The sequence below is a fragment of the Quercus lobata genome, chromosome 9 (assembly GCF_001633185.2).
Source record: "Quercus lobata isolate SW786 chromosome 9, ValleyOak3.0 Primary Assembly, whole genome shotgun sequence".
NCBI lineage: Eukaryota > Viridiplantae > Streptophyta > Magnoliopsida > Fagales > Fagaceae > Quercus > Quercus lobata.
Window position 1 is genome coordinate 32,686,395 of NC_044912.1, and position 16,918 is coordinate 32,703,312.

The 16,918-nt window shown below is 34.8% G+C and overlaps 1 protein-coding gene across 6 annotated transcripts; it reads right to left on the reverse strand.

The window, feature by feature from the left end:
* Nucleotides 1-223: 223 nt before the first annotated feature.
* LOC115959943 (protein translocase subunit SECA2, chloroplastic) lies at nt 224-16,753 on the reverse strand. 6 transcript variants are annotated; one of them, XM_031078621.1, is made up of 34 exons: nt 16,376-16,751; nt 16,163-16,297; nt 15,996-16,065; nt 15,820-15,884; nt 15,591-15,711; nt 14,831-14,922; nt 14,483-14,548; nt 14,209-14,273; nt 14,044-14,131; nt 13,870-13,935; nt 13,626-13,741; nt 13,203-13,293; nt 11,701-11,784; nt 11,507-11,599; nt 11,304-11,399; nt 11,133-11,218; nt 10,303-10,381; nt 10,086-10,199; nt 9,787-9,882; nt 9,655-9,718; nt 9,237-9,526; nt 8,971-9,026; nt 7,413-7,530; nt 7,191-7,271; nt 6,967-7,046; nt 6,779-6,833; nt 6,628-6,697; nt 6,065-6,242; nt 5,834-5,957; nt 2,358-2,432; nt 2,097-2,281; nt 1,686-1,905; nt 1,465-1,584; nt 224-439 (listed from the first exon to the last, which is right to left on the reverse strand). In XM_031078621.1, exons 1-31 carry the CDS (start codon nt 16,556-16,558, stop codon nt 2,120-2,122), a joined length of 3,159 nt encoding a protein of 1,052 aa, XP_030934481.1. In that variant the 5' UTR covers nt 16,559-16,751; the 3' UTR covers nt 224-439; nt 1,465-1,584; nt 1,686-1,905; nt 2,097-2,119. The 6 variants fall into 6 exon arrangements, with proteins under 6 accessions (XP_030934481.1, XP_030934479.1, XP_030934478.1 ...); XM_031078619.1 differs by having other exon boundaries at nt 6,065-6,254; XM_031078618.1 differs by having other exon boundaries at nt 6,065-6,269.
* Between the last annotated feature and the right edge of the window lie 165 nt (nt 16,754-16,918).

Genomic DNA, 16,918 nt, shown 5'->3' on the forward strand with positions numbered 1-16,918 from the left:
TAGGGTTGGGTGTTTGGTTCTGAACATTCACTTATAGTCAATAAACACAACAATTTTTGGATAGGCAATTAGTTGAAGCTTATCTCAAACTCCAAGGCATAAATGCATGTTGAAAGTTTTACAAAATTGTAAAAGGATAAAAGCCTGTGCGTGTGTATATGCAAGAAAAACTATGGCAGACATCAAGGGCAGTAAACCTGCGTGAGAAAAGTTTGACAAAGTCAATGCTGTAGTATTACACTAGAAAATGTACAAACAGTATGTTGAGGTCTGGCATGTGTTATTTTACAGCTGAAAAAAGAAATATAAGTATGAAAAAAATTGACAAGTTTTTGGCTAAAAACATAATTGCATAGGAAAAGTAATGTCTCACAAAAAAATTATGTCAATGATTTGTTGGCTCAATTTGGAGCCAGTCATGCACAGCTGCTTATGAAACCTCTTTTCAGCGGGTTCGGCTCCCCTCCCGTTTGAAACCCTCCCGTTTTCTCCATTTTTTATTTTGATGAATGACACGTGGCAAAGAAGTAATCTAACGATTAGAAAAACGCCAACACAATCTCTCTATTTTTCTAATCTTCTTTCCCTCACCTCTCCTCCTCTCTGCAAATTACCGTCATCACCTGAGCATGAGAGACCCATCAATGGAAGCTTTATCAACACAGGATTCCAAAGGAAATCAAATCCAGCAAAACAAATCCAGTACCTCTCTTCTCTAGATCTTTACCCAGTAAAAAAAATAAAAATAATAAATAATAAATAAAAAAAAAACTGCTGCGAAAATCATTGTTAAATATAGCAATATAAAAATCCGAAGACAATACCATTATCAATTTATTTTGAGTCATATAGACATAATATGGATCGTAAAAGAGGGAATATTACTACATAGCAGAAGCACTATGCCCAACCTCCAACGGAAAACAATCCCAATTAGGATTTTGACGCCTCTTATCTCCAACTGCGGACCCATCCACACCGACAAGCCATAGTTTGATTTGCTTTGAAATCTGGTTTTGAATCATAGCTTGCAGTGTGGATTGCGTTTACAGTTGCCCAGTGACGGCGGTAATGTTGTAGAGAGAAGAGGACAGCCAAAGAATGAAATTAAGATGAGAAAAATTGAGTTAGCGTTTTTCTAATTCTTGAGTTGTGTTTTTTCTTTTTTTAATTCTTGTCTTTCTGGGTAAAAGATCTAGAGAAGAGAGGTATGGGATCTGATTTGCTGGATTTGATTTCCTTTGGAATCTTGTGTTGAATAAAGCTTCCATTGATGGGTCTCTCACGCTCAGGTGATGCGGTAATTTGCAGAGAGAAGAGGAGAGGTGAGGGAAAGAAGATTAGAAAAATAGAGAGATTGTGTTGGTGTTCTTCTAATCGTTAGATTACTTCTTTGCCACGTGTCATTCATCGAAATAAAAAATGGAGAAAACGGGAGGGTTTCAAACGGGAGGGGAGCCGGACCCCTTTTCAGCAACACCATTATGGAAACCCTGTTTCTTTGAATTTTTTTTTTTTTTTTTTTTTAATTATTTTGGCCATGTAGATCAAAACTATCGTGAACTCCTTTATGGCTTTATACTCCTGTCATTCCAAAAATTTAAAAATAAATAAATAAAAAATCACCACAATTGCCTTCAATCTATATACCCAAAATAAAATAAAATAACAATAAACTTTATTACCCAATATCCTGGTGCTGCAAAATCCCTGAAATGTATGATGAAACTGGGTTTGAACATAGTTTGGAAGACAGACAAGAACGAGCAAGATGCATATGATGTATCTTGTAGATGAGCATTTACCAATCCGATGCAAAAGTTACCACAGAGAAGAACATCATCTGACCTCCTTATATTATCCTGCCAAGTTACACCATCACTAGAAGAACATCATCCTGCCGACCTAATAGGATCCATTTCACAGAGAGAAAGAAAACGAAAAGAGTTAGCATCCTTCAGTTCTTATAATAAGGAATCCAGCTGACAGTATTTTGGGACAAATCCTAACAGAGACATTGAGTTCACAACATCTTACAATAATTGCTATTTGAAAAAGAAAATAAACTTAAACATAAGCAGAATGCATATACATACAGCGTGAGAAGTATTCTACTTTCCTATAAAAATAATTCTTGGGACTCCATTGGGGATGACCAATATTGCAAGAGGGTTTCTACAGTTAGCCTTCTAGTTGCGCTGAGCATTGAGATGAAAAATCGACACCCATCAATTTTGTATTCTTCAAGAGGATTCCTGTGCCCAAAACTCCTTATATTCACCTGACAGAAAATTTATGTAAGCTTTTGTGTACAAGAAATTCAATGAGATCCAGATTAACAGGTGCATATATGTTACCGCTGAGCTAAGTCTGTTCATGTTTATTAGATGATCCCTCCAAAAACAATCTAGAGTCTTAACAAGAACTGCCCTCTGTAATTCAAAATGAAAGAAAATTAGGAAATGAAAAAAAAAGGGTAAAACTTCTTGAAGCAATCAAAAGAAACAATCAGCAGCATTTCCAAGGGTAAACAGATCCCGAATGGAAAATTATATTATCTTTTATTTTCCCCTTTCCAGGCATTCCAGAAGTCATTGCATGAACTAAACCACTTAACTACTAATTGGAAAACAATAGTTCCCCATATTCATATCTCAATGGGTTTGGACAAAAAAGTGAAAAAACATGGGCATCTCTTTGCTAGTGTTTTGTTTGTTAGTAACTATTGAGACAAGCACACCAATTGACTACTAAATTGGAATAAAATTTCTTAGTGCTTCCTGCATTATTCTCTCTTGATTGGAGGTTTTTTTTTTTTCTTTTTTTGATGAGCAATGGTATTTTATTAATGGAAAAGATTAACTAATGCTCATGATGATGAGCACACCGTAACCTTAAAGAATTATGCACAAAAATTAAGCGATTTTGTGAAATCTAGAAGAGAGTTACTATTTGTAAGACCCCACACACGAGACCCATCAAACAGACACTTGCACAACACTTGAATAACTTTTGTCAGCCCTATGAACAAAAAAAAAACCTTTGTTCCACCTCATCGTTAAATTCATTTGGAGTTACAAAATCAATTGGTGCCTAGATTGGCAACAAAGACCTCAGCTGGCCTAGCAGTGAATCAATGTCGTAAATAATACAACCTTATCTTGAGCCATAAAAAGCACCATTGTATTGAACTCCTCCACTTGATAACAAATACATTCGCAATGTGTGCACTCTTTGATTTATTGTTCTCTTGGTGAACTTTCTCCTCATCAAGTAATGGGAAATCTTTCTTTTCAGCAGTAAGCAACATATTTGACTCTTCATTATGTTGAATTAAATCTACTATACATGGTTAAGACATTTCAACTTACCTTGTAGACTCTACATTATGATCTTGCTCCACCCACATTGAAGCAATATCTTTTGGCACTTGCACTTCTCTTTCAACACTAGGTTCCAGTGGTACTCAACGTAAGATCTCATTAGTCATTACCAACTTTGTCTCAAGTGTGGGAAGCAGTAATTTCATTGTGAACTATCATCTTTGGATGTTTCCAATGCCCCAAGTCGAGGTATTAACTTGTGAAAACTTTGCAAATAAGTCCTAAATGATTTTTGCTAGATTTGCTAAAGCTAGCTCCATCGCAAGTTGTGTGGAGTGGTCTTAAAGACTGGAAACTTCACAAACGCTAAAACTATTTTTGAGTATGAGCATAAATTGCTTAGCCCCTAGATTACTCGGAAACTAGTTTGGCAGGTGGGGTCAATTGTCCAGAAGTTTTACTAGCTAGAGGCAAGTCCAAATGCTCTTCTTTAGAAAGGCTACCTACATTAACCACAATATATATATATATATATATATATATCATCTTGTTGAGATTGGAATAGATATTTCTTTCAAAAGGTATTCCTCTCCAAGCTTTTCTTTCATTTCTTCCCAATCAATAATGGCTAGCTTGCACAATCTAAATTGAAGGTTCTCAAGATTGTTCCAGTAATCCAGAACTCTACTAATGAGTTTTATCTTGGAAAACCTATCTTTCTTGCTATATGATGACCATACTTGTTCAAAGAATTAGTGCATCTCAGGTTACCAATTCGTGAAATCCCATGGGTCTTGAAGAGCATCAAAAGTAGGCGCTTTCAATATTACCATGGTTCACTAGAAGAATAAAGTTTCAACAATATATTGTAGAAAGAACCTAGACTAGGTTTGGGCTGCTAACTAAGCTAGTCCTGATTTGGTCTTGAATATGTATTTTGGGCTGGTGTGTTGCAGGCCTTGATATGCTAATGTGTGGGCTAATGGGCTGACCCACATGTACCACTATTGTTCTAGCTTTATCACTTTTTTTTTTTTTTTTGGAAACCTGGAAATATCAAATTCTATAAAACAGACTATGACACCAAAAGGACTGCATTGACCCAACAAGCTCTTCACAATCAGCTGCAATCAAAAGCAGTAATAATGGAGGCAGCATAGCACCAGTGGCAACAAGCAACGTGACTCGCAGACTTAGACTTGTGGAAATTGCCAGTGTCAATGCAACAAGGGAGGATCAATGTTCATGGAAGGTCAATCTGGGTCAAGGCAATCATGGTAATACGACATGCTTGTGGCGACTGAGTCAACTTCCTAGCGCAATGACAACAATGGGATAAGGGTATACCAGTGATAAGGGTTATTTTTTATGGGTGGGTCTTGGGCTGTGGGATCAAATGTGTTTGTTAGTGGCAAGATCAGGACTTTGGATGGTGGCAGGGCTTTAAACTTTTTTTTTATTTTTGTTAGCAGTTGAGGGGTAGGGCTGCTTTGGAAATGACAACAGTAGCTGGAATGGCTATCAATGGTGTGGAGGTTTCAGGGATGATTAGGAATCAACGGCAGCTGGATTTTCTAATTGTTACGGTTTTGGCTGTGACCGACAGTTATGGGTGAAAATCACAAATCGAGTTTTGCTATAATACCAAAACAAAAGCAAGAAAAAACCAACACTGAAATTAAAGAACAGGAAAATAAATAAATGAACCTAATTAACTAAAAAGGCATAAAATATATATATATATATATATATATCTAATTTACCAATAAAGATATAATAGACTTCCAAAAATTAAATGTTCTTAGCGCTTCCCGTATCAGTAAATTCACATTAGAATTAGTGGAATTAACTTTTCAATTTAAAAATATCTTAGTAATATAAAGTTATTGTTGTTTTCATGTGAAACAAAAGTGCTCTAAATTGATAAGAAAAAATAATAATAATAATAATGATAATAAAAAAATTATGTTGATTAGCTAAATTTTTTGTATTCTCATTAATGAAATATACTACAACCTAAAATATTTTTGAACGGATGAGAGAGAGAGAGCAGCACAAACAATTTAAAATAAAGTAACCAAAAATGTGTTAAACAATATGGTGTTTCTTTTCTTTATGTTCCGTAAGATTAATTCTCTCAATAAATAGGTCATAAAATTATGTGAAAATCATTTCTTGCGGTTAAAAGGAGTATTTGCCCCCTTCAAAAAAAGAGGGCAAGTATGAAGACAATGGCCAAAGTTCATTATGCTATAGCTGTACAACAAGAACTCCACTAGGTTGAGTAATTATAATTTATAATGTACAAGTCAAATTACTATCAATGCTTTTTTGTTTTTTTTGGGGTAAGTAATCAAATTCATAAAAATCACAAAAAGAGGCAACCCTAGTACAGAGAAGTATACAAAGGAAGAATTAGTATTAACTCTTGTTAGCATAGTTCAATTTTCAAAAAGAAACAGAGCTTTTATTCCATCAGAAAGAGAACATATAAGGAGAAAGGATCATACCTCAATTTCCTTGACATATGCATCATCATAACCTGATTCTTCTATGACATTTAAATATGAAGCAATTAGAGTATCTCCAAGGTACTTGCGAAGAAGATTAATAGTAGCCCGATACCTTCCATTCCTACATTATACATAATACTGAGTCCAAGTCAAGAATTTATTTATTTATTTGGTGTGTGTGTGTGTGTGTGTATCTTCAATTATAAGCAGATTATTAAGAGCCCTCACACAGTCAAATCATCAGAGCATATAGCAAGCCAACGTTTCAATGAAGAGCTCTTCCTGCGTATTCCTCTAAAGGAATTTGAAGGTTTTGGCAAGTTTGGAAGGTAAAAGCTGTCAATATCAATTGAACTAGAGTCATGTAGTTGTCCAAGGGATTTTAGCAATGCATCCTTAGTGATCCCTGCAAATGAGTCTTCAAAAATTCCATCTGTTGAGGATATATTTTAACAAAGCATACCATCATTGTAATTTGATAATTTTAAAAAGGCAAAATATCATTTTTGGTCCTTACATTTTGGGGTCACTATCAATTTGATCCCTACATTTTAGTAGTAGTCAATTTAGCCCCTATCATTTTCAACTTGCAGTCAATTTCCGTTACTGAGTTGACGGTAAGGACCAAATTACTGCAAGTTGAAAATAACATGGACCAAATTGTCTGCTACCAAAATGTAAGACGAAATTGACATTGACCCCAAAATGTAGAAACCAAAATGGTATTTTTGCCTTTGAAAAACATGGTGCAAAGAAATCCAAGACCGAGTAATTGTTACAAATCAGCTCACCATCCAACAGCTTCCCAGCAATTGAGATGAATTCCTTCAAGAGCTTCCCCAAGCTCCAACTCCTTGGATGCTATCAGACACAAACAGGGCAATAAGTTAAATGAATCAGTGCACAGCAATATACAACATCCTATGACAAGATCCAAACTACCTTCAATGGATCAACATTTCCAAAAACAATTTCATCCACAACTGCCTGCATGTACCTATAAGATTGTTTTTATAGGGGGGAAAACCATAAAAATAATGATAAATAAAAATAAAAATTCAACATTCAAAATGTGATCTAACAGGACAGAGTAGCACAAATGGAATTACTAAAAACTAAAAGGCACTCACTGGAGAATGTATTGGGAACAACTTTCACTATCACCCGTTAAAATTAATTGCCTAAGGTCATAGACATGCTTTCTTTGCACCTGAAATAAGAAAATCAAATTACTGATAGATGACTAGCACAAGTTTTATTTAAATCTAATAAATATCAAAGACCTTTGCAGTGTAAAAGCAATTCATAAGAAAGGGTTGTACCTAAAATTTAGAAAAGGCACTTCCATGCATACCTCTAATACTTCATCAAACTCAACCAGGCTCTTTCTTATGCCAAAAAAGTACTTCTCCACATTGATTTGCAATGCCAAGAGCTATAAGTTTATGATAATCTATGTTAGCAATAAAAGGAAGATTCTAATCAAACACAAAAAAGAATAAACAAATAATAAAAGAAAAAAAGCATACAAGAATGAGTAGATGAAAAGGATATCATGGAAAAGTTAGACCATAACCTGCTTTACAATTGTTTCACCCTCAATTGGTACATCCTCATCATTTGTAATCTTAGATATAAGTCTCACTGCCCATTCAGTATCAAAATTAAACTTTTGAAACATCTCATCCTGCAAGCTGTTACATAAATATGTAGTATGAGACTTCAGCTAAGACAAGCACCTTACTAAAAATAAGAATATTAGAAATCTGAAAAAGTTCATTTATTTGGTTCGATGTTCCATGTGGAATCTACAGCAAAGACAAAGTTATAAATTAAAGTGTTAGAAGTCCACTCCTTGAAAAACATTACACTTTAAAAATCACATAATTACCGAAAGATCATAATAACAATATCATGATTCAACACATCAAAACTAACTTTTAGCCAAATGAAAAATGAGATAAAAGATAATAATAGATTAGTGTAGCACTCCTTGTTTTATCAAAGCCACTTAACTTATATGGAAATGTCAATGTTCACTCTTTGAAACTCATAGTTTCAATAATTTAATTATCTCCAATCTTCCAGCAGGCCACATGACTAGGTCACTTCAACATCTACACCTAACTTATCTTTCTTTAACATATAAACATATGAAGGTTCCTTATTCTTAGTTCATAATTTGACTCCATTCAGCAAATCAGACTGAACAGATAACTAATTCATAACAAAATAATATTCACAATGGTAAATTCTTTGACTTGACTAAAAGGAATAAGAAAACTTAGAGCATATATGGGAAATGCAGTACCGACTACCAAGAGCTGCATTTGATCCTGCCCCTATAGATCTTACAAGTTTCTATTTTAACTTTTGTTAAGTAATATCTTACAAGTTTCACCTTCTTCATTTTGGTTTATAAATTCATTGAAAATTATCATTTGTTTTCTCTTCTGAAACTCATCATATTTGATACAATTAATTTTAAATATCTATATACATTGCATATATGTTTATATTCCATTATTCCTCCCTTTTTGTGCTGCGTATAATTTAGAGAGAGAATTACATTCCCAAAACATCCACCCAGCCCACCTTCCCCTTCTGCTCAAAAAGGAAAAGGACAAATAAAAAGAATAAAAGTTGAACAACACATATCCAAGCCTAACGTAACCACACAAGTGTCCAATTATTTTGGCTGCAAGAAACCAATTGCAGTTTTTCTAACCACAGCCTATTCAACCAGACATGCTTATTAGTTCCAAAATGAAAGGAGAGATAAATTATAAGTCCACACAGAATCACCCAAGAATCAAGGCTATAAGGAATAATATGGCCCTCAAACTTAATTAGTCCAGATTTAATGCATCAGTCTTGATAACTAGCATAGCTTTGAACATATGGGATTTAAGAATCTGAACCCCTTTCAATTCAGAGCGGATTTATTTCCTTTTTTAGTACCTGTTGTTCAGTACACTGAAAAGGGAATGAGCAGAAGCAGAAATCATTTTGAGTTCTATATTATAATAGCTGACTAAAGCCATTTAGATTTACAGATAGCTAAAAACTTTCTACTCCATTTTTCTTTGTTATAACTATTTACAGACACCAAATACCATTGAACAGTATACTACCTCACCATAAACCGTGTTGATCCAGGATCCCCTTGCCTTCCAGCTCTTCCACGAAGCTATTTAAAAGCATCACCATTTATGGATCAGAACCATGTCTAAATTGGAATACATAACAAGGAACCACAAACTTATATTTTTTTTTTCAAATGAGTGAATAAATCAATGAAAATTACCCAATGGGGGGGCTCAACCCAAGTACAAAGGGAGTAGCCTTAGAATCTAAAATGTTGGCTTTCACTGAAACCATCATGCAACTAAGGGCTCACCTGGTTATCTATTCTTCGTGATTCATGCAAGGATGTGCCAATCACATGAAGACCCCCTATTTTTTTCACCTCATACCCCTCACGTGAACAGTGGACTTCACAATCCTTCAGAACTGACAGATAAGCTAGTGCTATAGTAGGGCCAAGAGGGTACATCTCAGACTCTTCATCAACAAGCTTTTCTATATCTTTCAAATTAATTGATTGACTCATTTCCACAGCTTCCAAGATCAAAGTTTTTGCTTTTTGATATGTCCAGCTCTTACCCTCACTTTTGCATACATATTTAGCTGGGTGATTCACATAGAAATGAACAGAAAACATCAATTATAAATACGCATACTTCAAAGAAAAATATAATAGAAAATTCATCCAAAATGAGCTTGGAGTAAAATATTTCAAATGTGAGGTCACCAACCCATTAGGGCTGCCTTGGCAAGCAGAGCCAATGATGATGATCCAACCTTTATCTTTGACAATACCTATACCAAAAGATTGATTAAACACAGAATTTATTGTTTAGCAGCACTTAGAGACCACAATGGATCACCTTTTTTGAAATTTCCCCACCATCAACTTCAACATTAGGAGCTTCTCGTGTTAAAGCCGAAAGTAACTGATCCTCTATAATTTCTTTTGCAAGCATCTTACATATCACAACAGAAACGACAGGAAGTCCTGCTCATTGTCAAAGTGATACTCCAAACAAGATAATATCAAAGTAATCAAACTAAAAATATAGATACATATGCATTATCAGTTCATCTTAACTTACCCAGTAGTCATGATAGGATATATTCTTTAAATTGAAAGTTGGACGTCTATAAGTAATCTAACAAGAACACCTACCTTTGGATTTCCTCCTAGTATTATATCAGTGCCTCTACCAGCCATATTTGTGGAAATGGTTATGGCATTTTTTTGCCCTGCCTGGGCAACAATCTCAGCCTCCTTACCAGCATACTGATTTAATTAATTAAAAAAAAAAAACAAAAGGCCATCCAATGAGCAAGAGACAAATTGTGCATTCAACGGTAAGGTCAAAATGAGTAAAATATTAACAAACCTTGGGCCGTGCATTCAGGACATTGTGGGGTATATTCCATTCCCTCAGCAGATCAGACAAATGTTCAGAATTCTCCACACTGCACCAAGAAAATAAGAGCTCTTAGTCATAAATCAGCTGCCTCTGAAACCTTCAAAAGATAATATTACTAGTTGGATGCATATAAGGTAAGATATTTCAGTATACAAACTAAACCAAGGTGATTGACATCAAATGGCACCAACGCAAAAATAAATAAATCACTAACTTAACTTGATGGGCCTAAAGGAAATAACTAATAGCATTAAATTACAATAAATGACAAAGTCATGTTCATCCCTTTGTAAATCATAATCTGAAAGGTATGCATTCATATTCCAAAACAAGTTACCACATCAAAATAGGGCATGGAATGCTTTGCTTTTCCTTCCTCCATATATTACTATCAAGGAAGGATCTGCCCATGCAATTTTCTTTCTAATGATTAATTTATTATTCAAAACAAGCCATTTCAAGATTAAACTTCATAGAACCATAGGAATATTAACCTTAGCCTACTTGGTACCGGTGGAAGGGCTTCATGAGGATATGGATACTCTTATTGCTGTGACAATTTTTTTTTATCATCAATATTTCATCGCCATTATGCATAGAAGAGCCAGATTTCTACAAAGTTTAGGTCCTTGCACAAATAAGTGTAACAGCAAGAAACATCCAACATACTGTAAGAAGTCAAGTTATGAACTAACAAACATTAGGATGTAAAATAGAGGCAGATTAAATTAGTCACAGACAAAGCATAGTGCAAGATTGTTAAAACAGGTATATTGACAAGCAAACCAGAGATTTACCTAGTCGTTCCAACTAAAACAGGACGACCCAGTCTAAACATGTATGCAACTTCTTGACGAACATGATCCCATTTTCCACGAGCAGTCTAAAATAACGCAACCCAAGTCATTAGTCAAGTTGAAATAAAGAAAACCTGAAACAAAATCAAGAATAAATATCAAATGCCCTACAGCAAAAGCTTGGATGGGTAAATCTTTACGAATATTTGGAAGATTGGTGGGCACTTCAATAACTGGTATCTGGAACATTTTCAAAAACTCTTTTTCCTGCAATAATAACTCTTTTTGTGAGAAATGCATTGCAAAAAATTAGCAAAGCATTAAATTCAAAATATAGTTAATTACAATGTCAAAATCCATATTAACATCCATACCTCCGTTTTTGCAGTCCCAGTCATCCCTGACAGCTTTGGGTAAAGCTTAAAGAGTGATTGATATGTGATTTGTGCCACAATAACTGAATCAGCCTAACAAGTGTAAAAATTGACACTTTGAATCAGATAAGTTCAACGCAATCATAAAAATGAGCAGAACAAACTTCATAACCTAACGTTAAACATCAAGATACCTGAATCTTCAGACCTTCTTTAGCCTCTACAGCCTGATGAATCCCCTCAGACCATCTCCTTTTCTCTTCAACTCTGCCTGTCAGCTGCATTTTTTTTTTTTAATGTCCAATCCATTAACAATAAGCATCTTTCAAAACAACATGATTTAATCCCACAAAAGATGTGTGTGTAATAAAATAGGCTTAAGTTACAACTAGCGCAACTCTTATTTTTCATAGGTATACTTAGTATAACTCCTAGTTAATGTAACAACAAAATTTGAATTGAAGAGCATAAAACACAATTTATTGAGAAACAGCACCTAATCATGCCTGTTATAAAAGAAGGTTTTGGAACCTCTGGACATGGTTATCTAGTCTGCCATCCACCCAAAATTCCTTCCCCTTAAAATGAACTGATATGGTAATAAACATCATGCTATAAGAAGTATGAGCTCCCTTTGTTTAAAATTACACAGTTTCTCTATCTCCATGGTATTGTCTAAAACTGCTTCCAGGTCCTTTTTTTTTTTTTTTGGGGATTTTTTAGAATTTGAATCTCGGACGTCTCCATTGGAAACACCACTATGAATCATTTTCCTCAAGCAAGTCCAGAACTTGAACTATACCCCAATTGAATGGTATCTGTCAGTGTCCTCATACAAGAACCCTCATTTTGTGCATAACATATACTTAAATCGTTGCATCTGGAACAACTTCCAAAGGTCAAGTGTTCCTTTGATTTGGAAAAATTAAAAACATGTGCATGTATTTTGTTTTCTAAGTAAAAAAATAAACCACGTGCACATTTTGTTTCTGGTATATACATGATCTCTTTGCTCTACAAGATATTTCTCAACTTCAACTCTAATTAATTTCCTTCTCATTTTCCTCAAAACTAGGGGAGCCCTTAGGCATTCATTGATGCTTAAGCCTAACTAATTTGCTGTCCTTATTATCCAATTTCAGATATTTTCCATCTACTTACTCATAAAATATGGGTTCAGTCCCCAGCGGATTTGATTTTAATATATTACTTATCCAAAAATATATATATATATATATATATTATTCATAAATATGATTAGCTGATTGTAGACGATAAAAATATCATAGATTTACATATCGCTAATGTAAGTCTAAGGAAATTGGTGAGAAAAAATATCAATAAAAATTTTTATCTTTCAAATTGCTGGGATGAGCACAGAGTACGCAGATTTCAGTTAAGTGGATTGGGATTCTTTAATCACTCTTCTTTGTAATCTTTTGATATGTGCTCTGCTTTGTAATTTTCTTACTATTGACATAGAAACTCACTAAATCAATACTTGCCATAGCAAAAGCCAGCATTATTTGGGCATAACATGCATGAACTTTTATTGTATAACAGTTACAATAACCATATCTCAAAATACATAAGCACAAATATAAAAATACAAATCAGAACAAAAGAAGAGAAGCTAATTATCTGATAAAGGAACAATCTTAAAGAATTAAAATGCACAAATACATATAAGTAATACCTCATTGATTATGAGAGCCTTCCCATCTCTAACAATGTATTGAACATCTCGCCGATAGAACTCTTTAGCTTTCAAAGCATTCATCACAAACCTGTGATGATTCAGTACTAACTAGTAAGTTGTAAGTTGAATCAAAACAACTCAATATTGCTGATTTTAAATTGAACAAAATAACCAGTAAGTTCAAACAACTCAATATTCACTTCAATCACCGGAGGATTGTGAACCAAAGAAAATAAGAGTTGTTGAAACTTCCCAGGGAAAGAAAAAGGTTGGTTTGTAGTTACTTGAAAGAACAAGCTAAAAAGCGAATAATAGCGAAAGATACAAGAGAACATAAACAGGAGTTAATGTTGATGGTCTACACAAACTTTGTCACAACCAGTAATAATCACATTGACAACATAAGCAAGAGATACTGACCTAGCCCAAGGATCATTTTCATCCCATAAGTCATTTGTTTCAAGAGCGGTCTCAGCAAGTGCAATCCCTTCCTCAGTTAACTCCACTGAATTATCTTTAAGCTCCACATTGTAATGCTGTCAACAGAATTGTTTTAGAGAGCGGTTTATTTTACTTAAAACATGATGAATCCAAATTACAAGAGTCTTCTGAACTGCTCTAATTTGTCACTTAACCAAACAAGAAAGCAAAAGACTGGACTCACAAGGCCCTGCACAAGCAGCTCAGCTATTTTAGCAGCAACTGGATATCGTGCGGCATCTTTACTAGCCTGAAATACAGAAAAGGAAGGATATTCTGTTAACAAGATAATGCTACAAATTTGACTACTGTCATTTCTTATTTTTAAATAACCAACACTAAAAATATAGGACATCACCTCCCCACTGATTAACAAAGGATTTCTTCCTTCATCTATAAGGACTGAGTCAACTTCATCAACTATCGCAAAATGAAATGGCTTTGGCCTGTTCCAAAGAAAAATATTGCTAAGAGTCCAATAACATGAATAAAGATGAACTTCAATTAATTTTATGAAAAATACCATCTCATCACAAGTTGTCCACTATTTCCAGCAAGATTATCGCGCAGATAGTCAAAACCAAGTTCCTGATGACATTTAGAACAACAAAAAAAGCAGTAACAAAATATAAATAAATAAATAAAGCACATAAAAGTCATTATTCAAATGCATGAAGACAATTTTAAATAACTGCAAAAAGGCAAAAAATACCAGCATCAAGCATCAATGTACTACTTTTTTTTAGATAAGTACAAGCATCAATGTACTGTACTACACAAAAGAGGAAACTACTTACCGAATTGTTGGTGTATGTTATATCACATCGATAGTTGGATCTTCGCTCTTCGGCTGTCATACCCCTCTATATACACAAGCAACCAAAGATCAAATCTCTGTTAAGCTGCAGGATAGATGTGTGTGTTGAGTGGTGATTTACACCTATCTTCATTGTATACAAAATAAATTTACTGGAAGTCAGGAGGCCCAGCCCTTATGTCCCCAACATTACATCAGAAGGACCCAGGTACTAGGCTACTAGCCAAGCTTAGCCCTGTACTTGAAAATTTACAGTTACTCAGGCAATTATCTTTTCTTTCTTTCTTCTATTTTTTTTTTTTTTTTGGCTGGATTCACAGGCAATTACCTGAATTAGACCCACAGAAAGACCTAAGAAACGATGAACACGACCCATCCATTCAGCATCACGTTGAGCTAAATAATCATTAACAGTTACCACTGTAGAGACAGGGAGAAAGAACAACAGGATTAATACGGCATATAGACAACAAACAAATTCATCAAAATTAAGTAAAAAAAGGACCCAATGCACCTCCAATCCTACTAAAGCCTTGAAGTACCCACAGTATTGTGTTTTTTTAATTGGTAAGTTATGTGCCCAGTGAGTTTTGAACCCACAATCATGCCCTCCACCTTGCTCTTACAGGGGTAGGAGGTGTTATTTTCGATAGAGCTCAATGTGCAAAATAAATCATTTTATACAAGACTTTAACAAATAGAATTTAAACAAACTACGAAGAAGTTTAGTACCTATAGAAAATGACACAAAGCACCTCTTATGTCATAGGAGGTCGTATCCTTTCATATGATATTATTCTAATTAGTATGCTCTTACATTTTTCAGAAAATCATGAACTCCCTCATACATGTTCTTGGCTTTCTCAACCTTAACAATGATCTATATATTTGGGCCTTCAAGTATTTCTCATAGATTCTCCTCTCCCAAAATTTTCTTACAAATTACATATGATAGCTGTTCAGGAGCCTAGTATCAACTAATTCTAAAACTATGCTCTATTGACCAATGTAGTAATTTCCCATAAAATTTTCTCATTTGTCACAGAAACTAAAACCATGTAGTGAACCAGTTATGAGAGACCACATACCATGAACACCCTCACCAGTCAGGGCATTAAGATACGCTGCTAGTGTGGACACCAATGTCTTTCCCTCCCCCGTTTTCATCTCAGCAATAGACCCATCATGAAGCACTGCTCCACCAATAATCTATTATCGACATTCGCAACATGTAATGAGCTCAATTTTGTATAAGTGAATAAGCAGCAGTAAAATTTGTGTATGCATATGTGTAAACAAGACTAACAAGAGCGATACCTGGACATCAAAATGGCGCATTCCAAGTTTCCTCCTCGCCGCTTCACGAACAACAGCAAATGCCTCTGCAAAGATCACAATCAAACAAACGTTAACATTACAAAATTATCAAAAGCATTATCCAAGGTTCTAAACATTTGAAATTGAAACAGAAAAACGGATAGTTCAAGTTCAACCAGCTTGAATATCGGCAAGCGTCTCCCCTTCACTTAACCGGCGACGAAACTCCACAGTTTTCGCAGTCAGCTATAAAAGCAAACACAAACAAAAACACTTATACAAAAAATGCACTCTCCCAAAATTAAAACTGCAGCAAAGAGAAAAAGAACTCGAACCCAGAAACCTGTTCATCAGAGAGACTCTGAATCTTCGGCTCAAGAGCATTCACAGAGTTCACTAGACGGTAATAGTCAAGCACAACCCAGTGATTTAAGCTCGTAAAATCACTCCAAGTCTTAGTAACACGACCCAAATGATCCTAAAAAAACAAAAAGTAATGTAATTGCACACGTAAACATTTTGTCAAACAGATGGTGGGCATTAAAAAAAATGCAACCTTTAATACTGCAGAGGTCGGTTTGGGTGCCATACGACATCGTTGCAGCCGAAATGAAGAAGAAGAAGGTGGAGGAGGTAGAGTGAGAAAGGGTTTGGTAAGAGAAAAAGTGGTGGTTGGTTGGGGAGGTTTTGGTTTTGGAGAGAGGAAAGATGGGTTTAGGAAAGCAGGCACAGTGGCCATGTGGATGTGGTGTGGAATGTTGTTCTTCCTTGTGGGTGTGCTTCGATGGGGCTAATAAGCTTAAAAGCCAGTGTTCATCTATGGGTGCTTTGCTTTTTGCATGTACGAGTTTTTGTATATGTGGGTTTGGTATTGGGAGTGTATTTGAGTAGTAGTAGTAGTAGTACTTTTTGTTGAAAGCATGTGTGTTTTTTCTCTTTTCTTTGGGAAGGGTTTAAGAATATTTGGTAAAAAGCTAACGTAGGTTGCGTTTGGGTAGCAATTAAAAATTAAAATTATTTTACTATTTAGTTTAATTTTGCTATTATTTATGGGCTTCGTTACACTTTTTGGTATTATTTATAAGTCCTACTATACTAT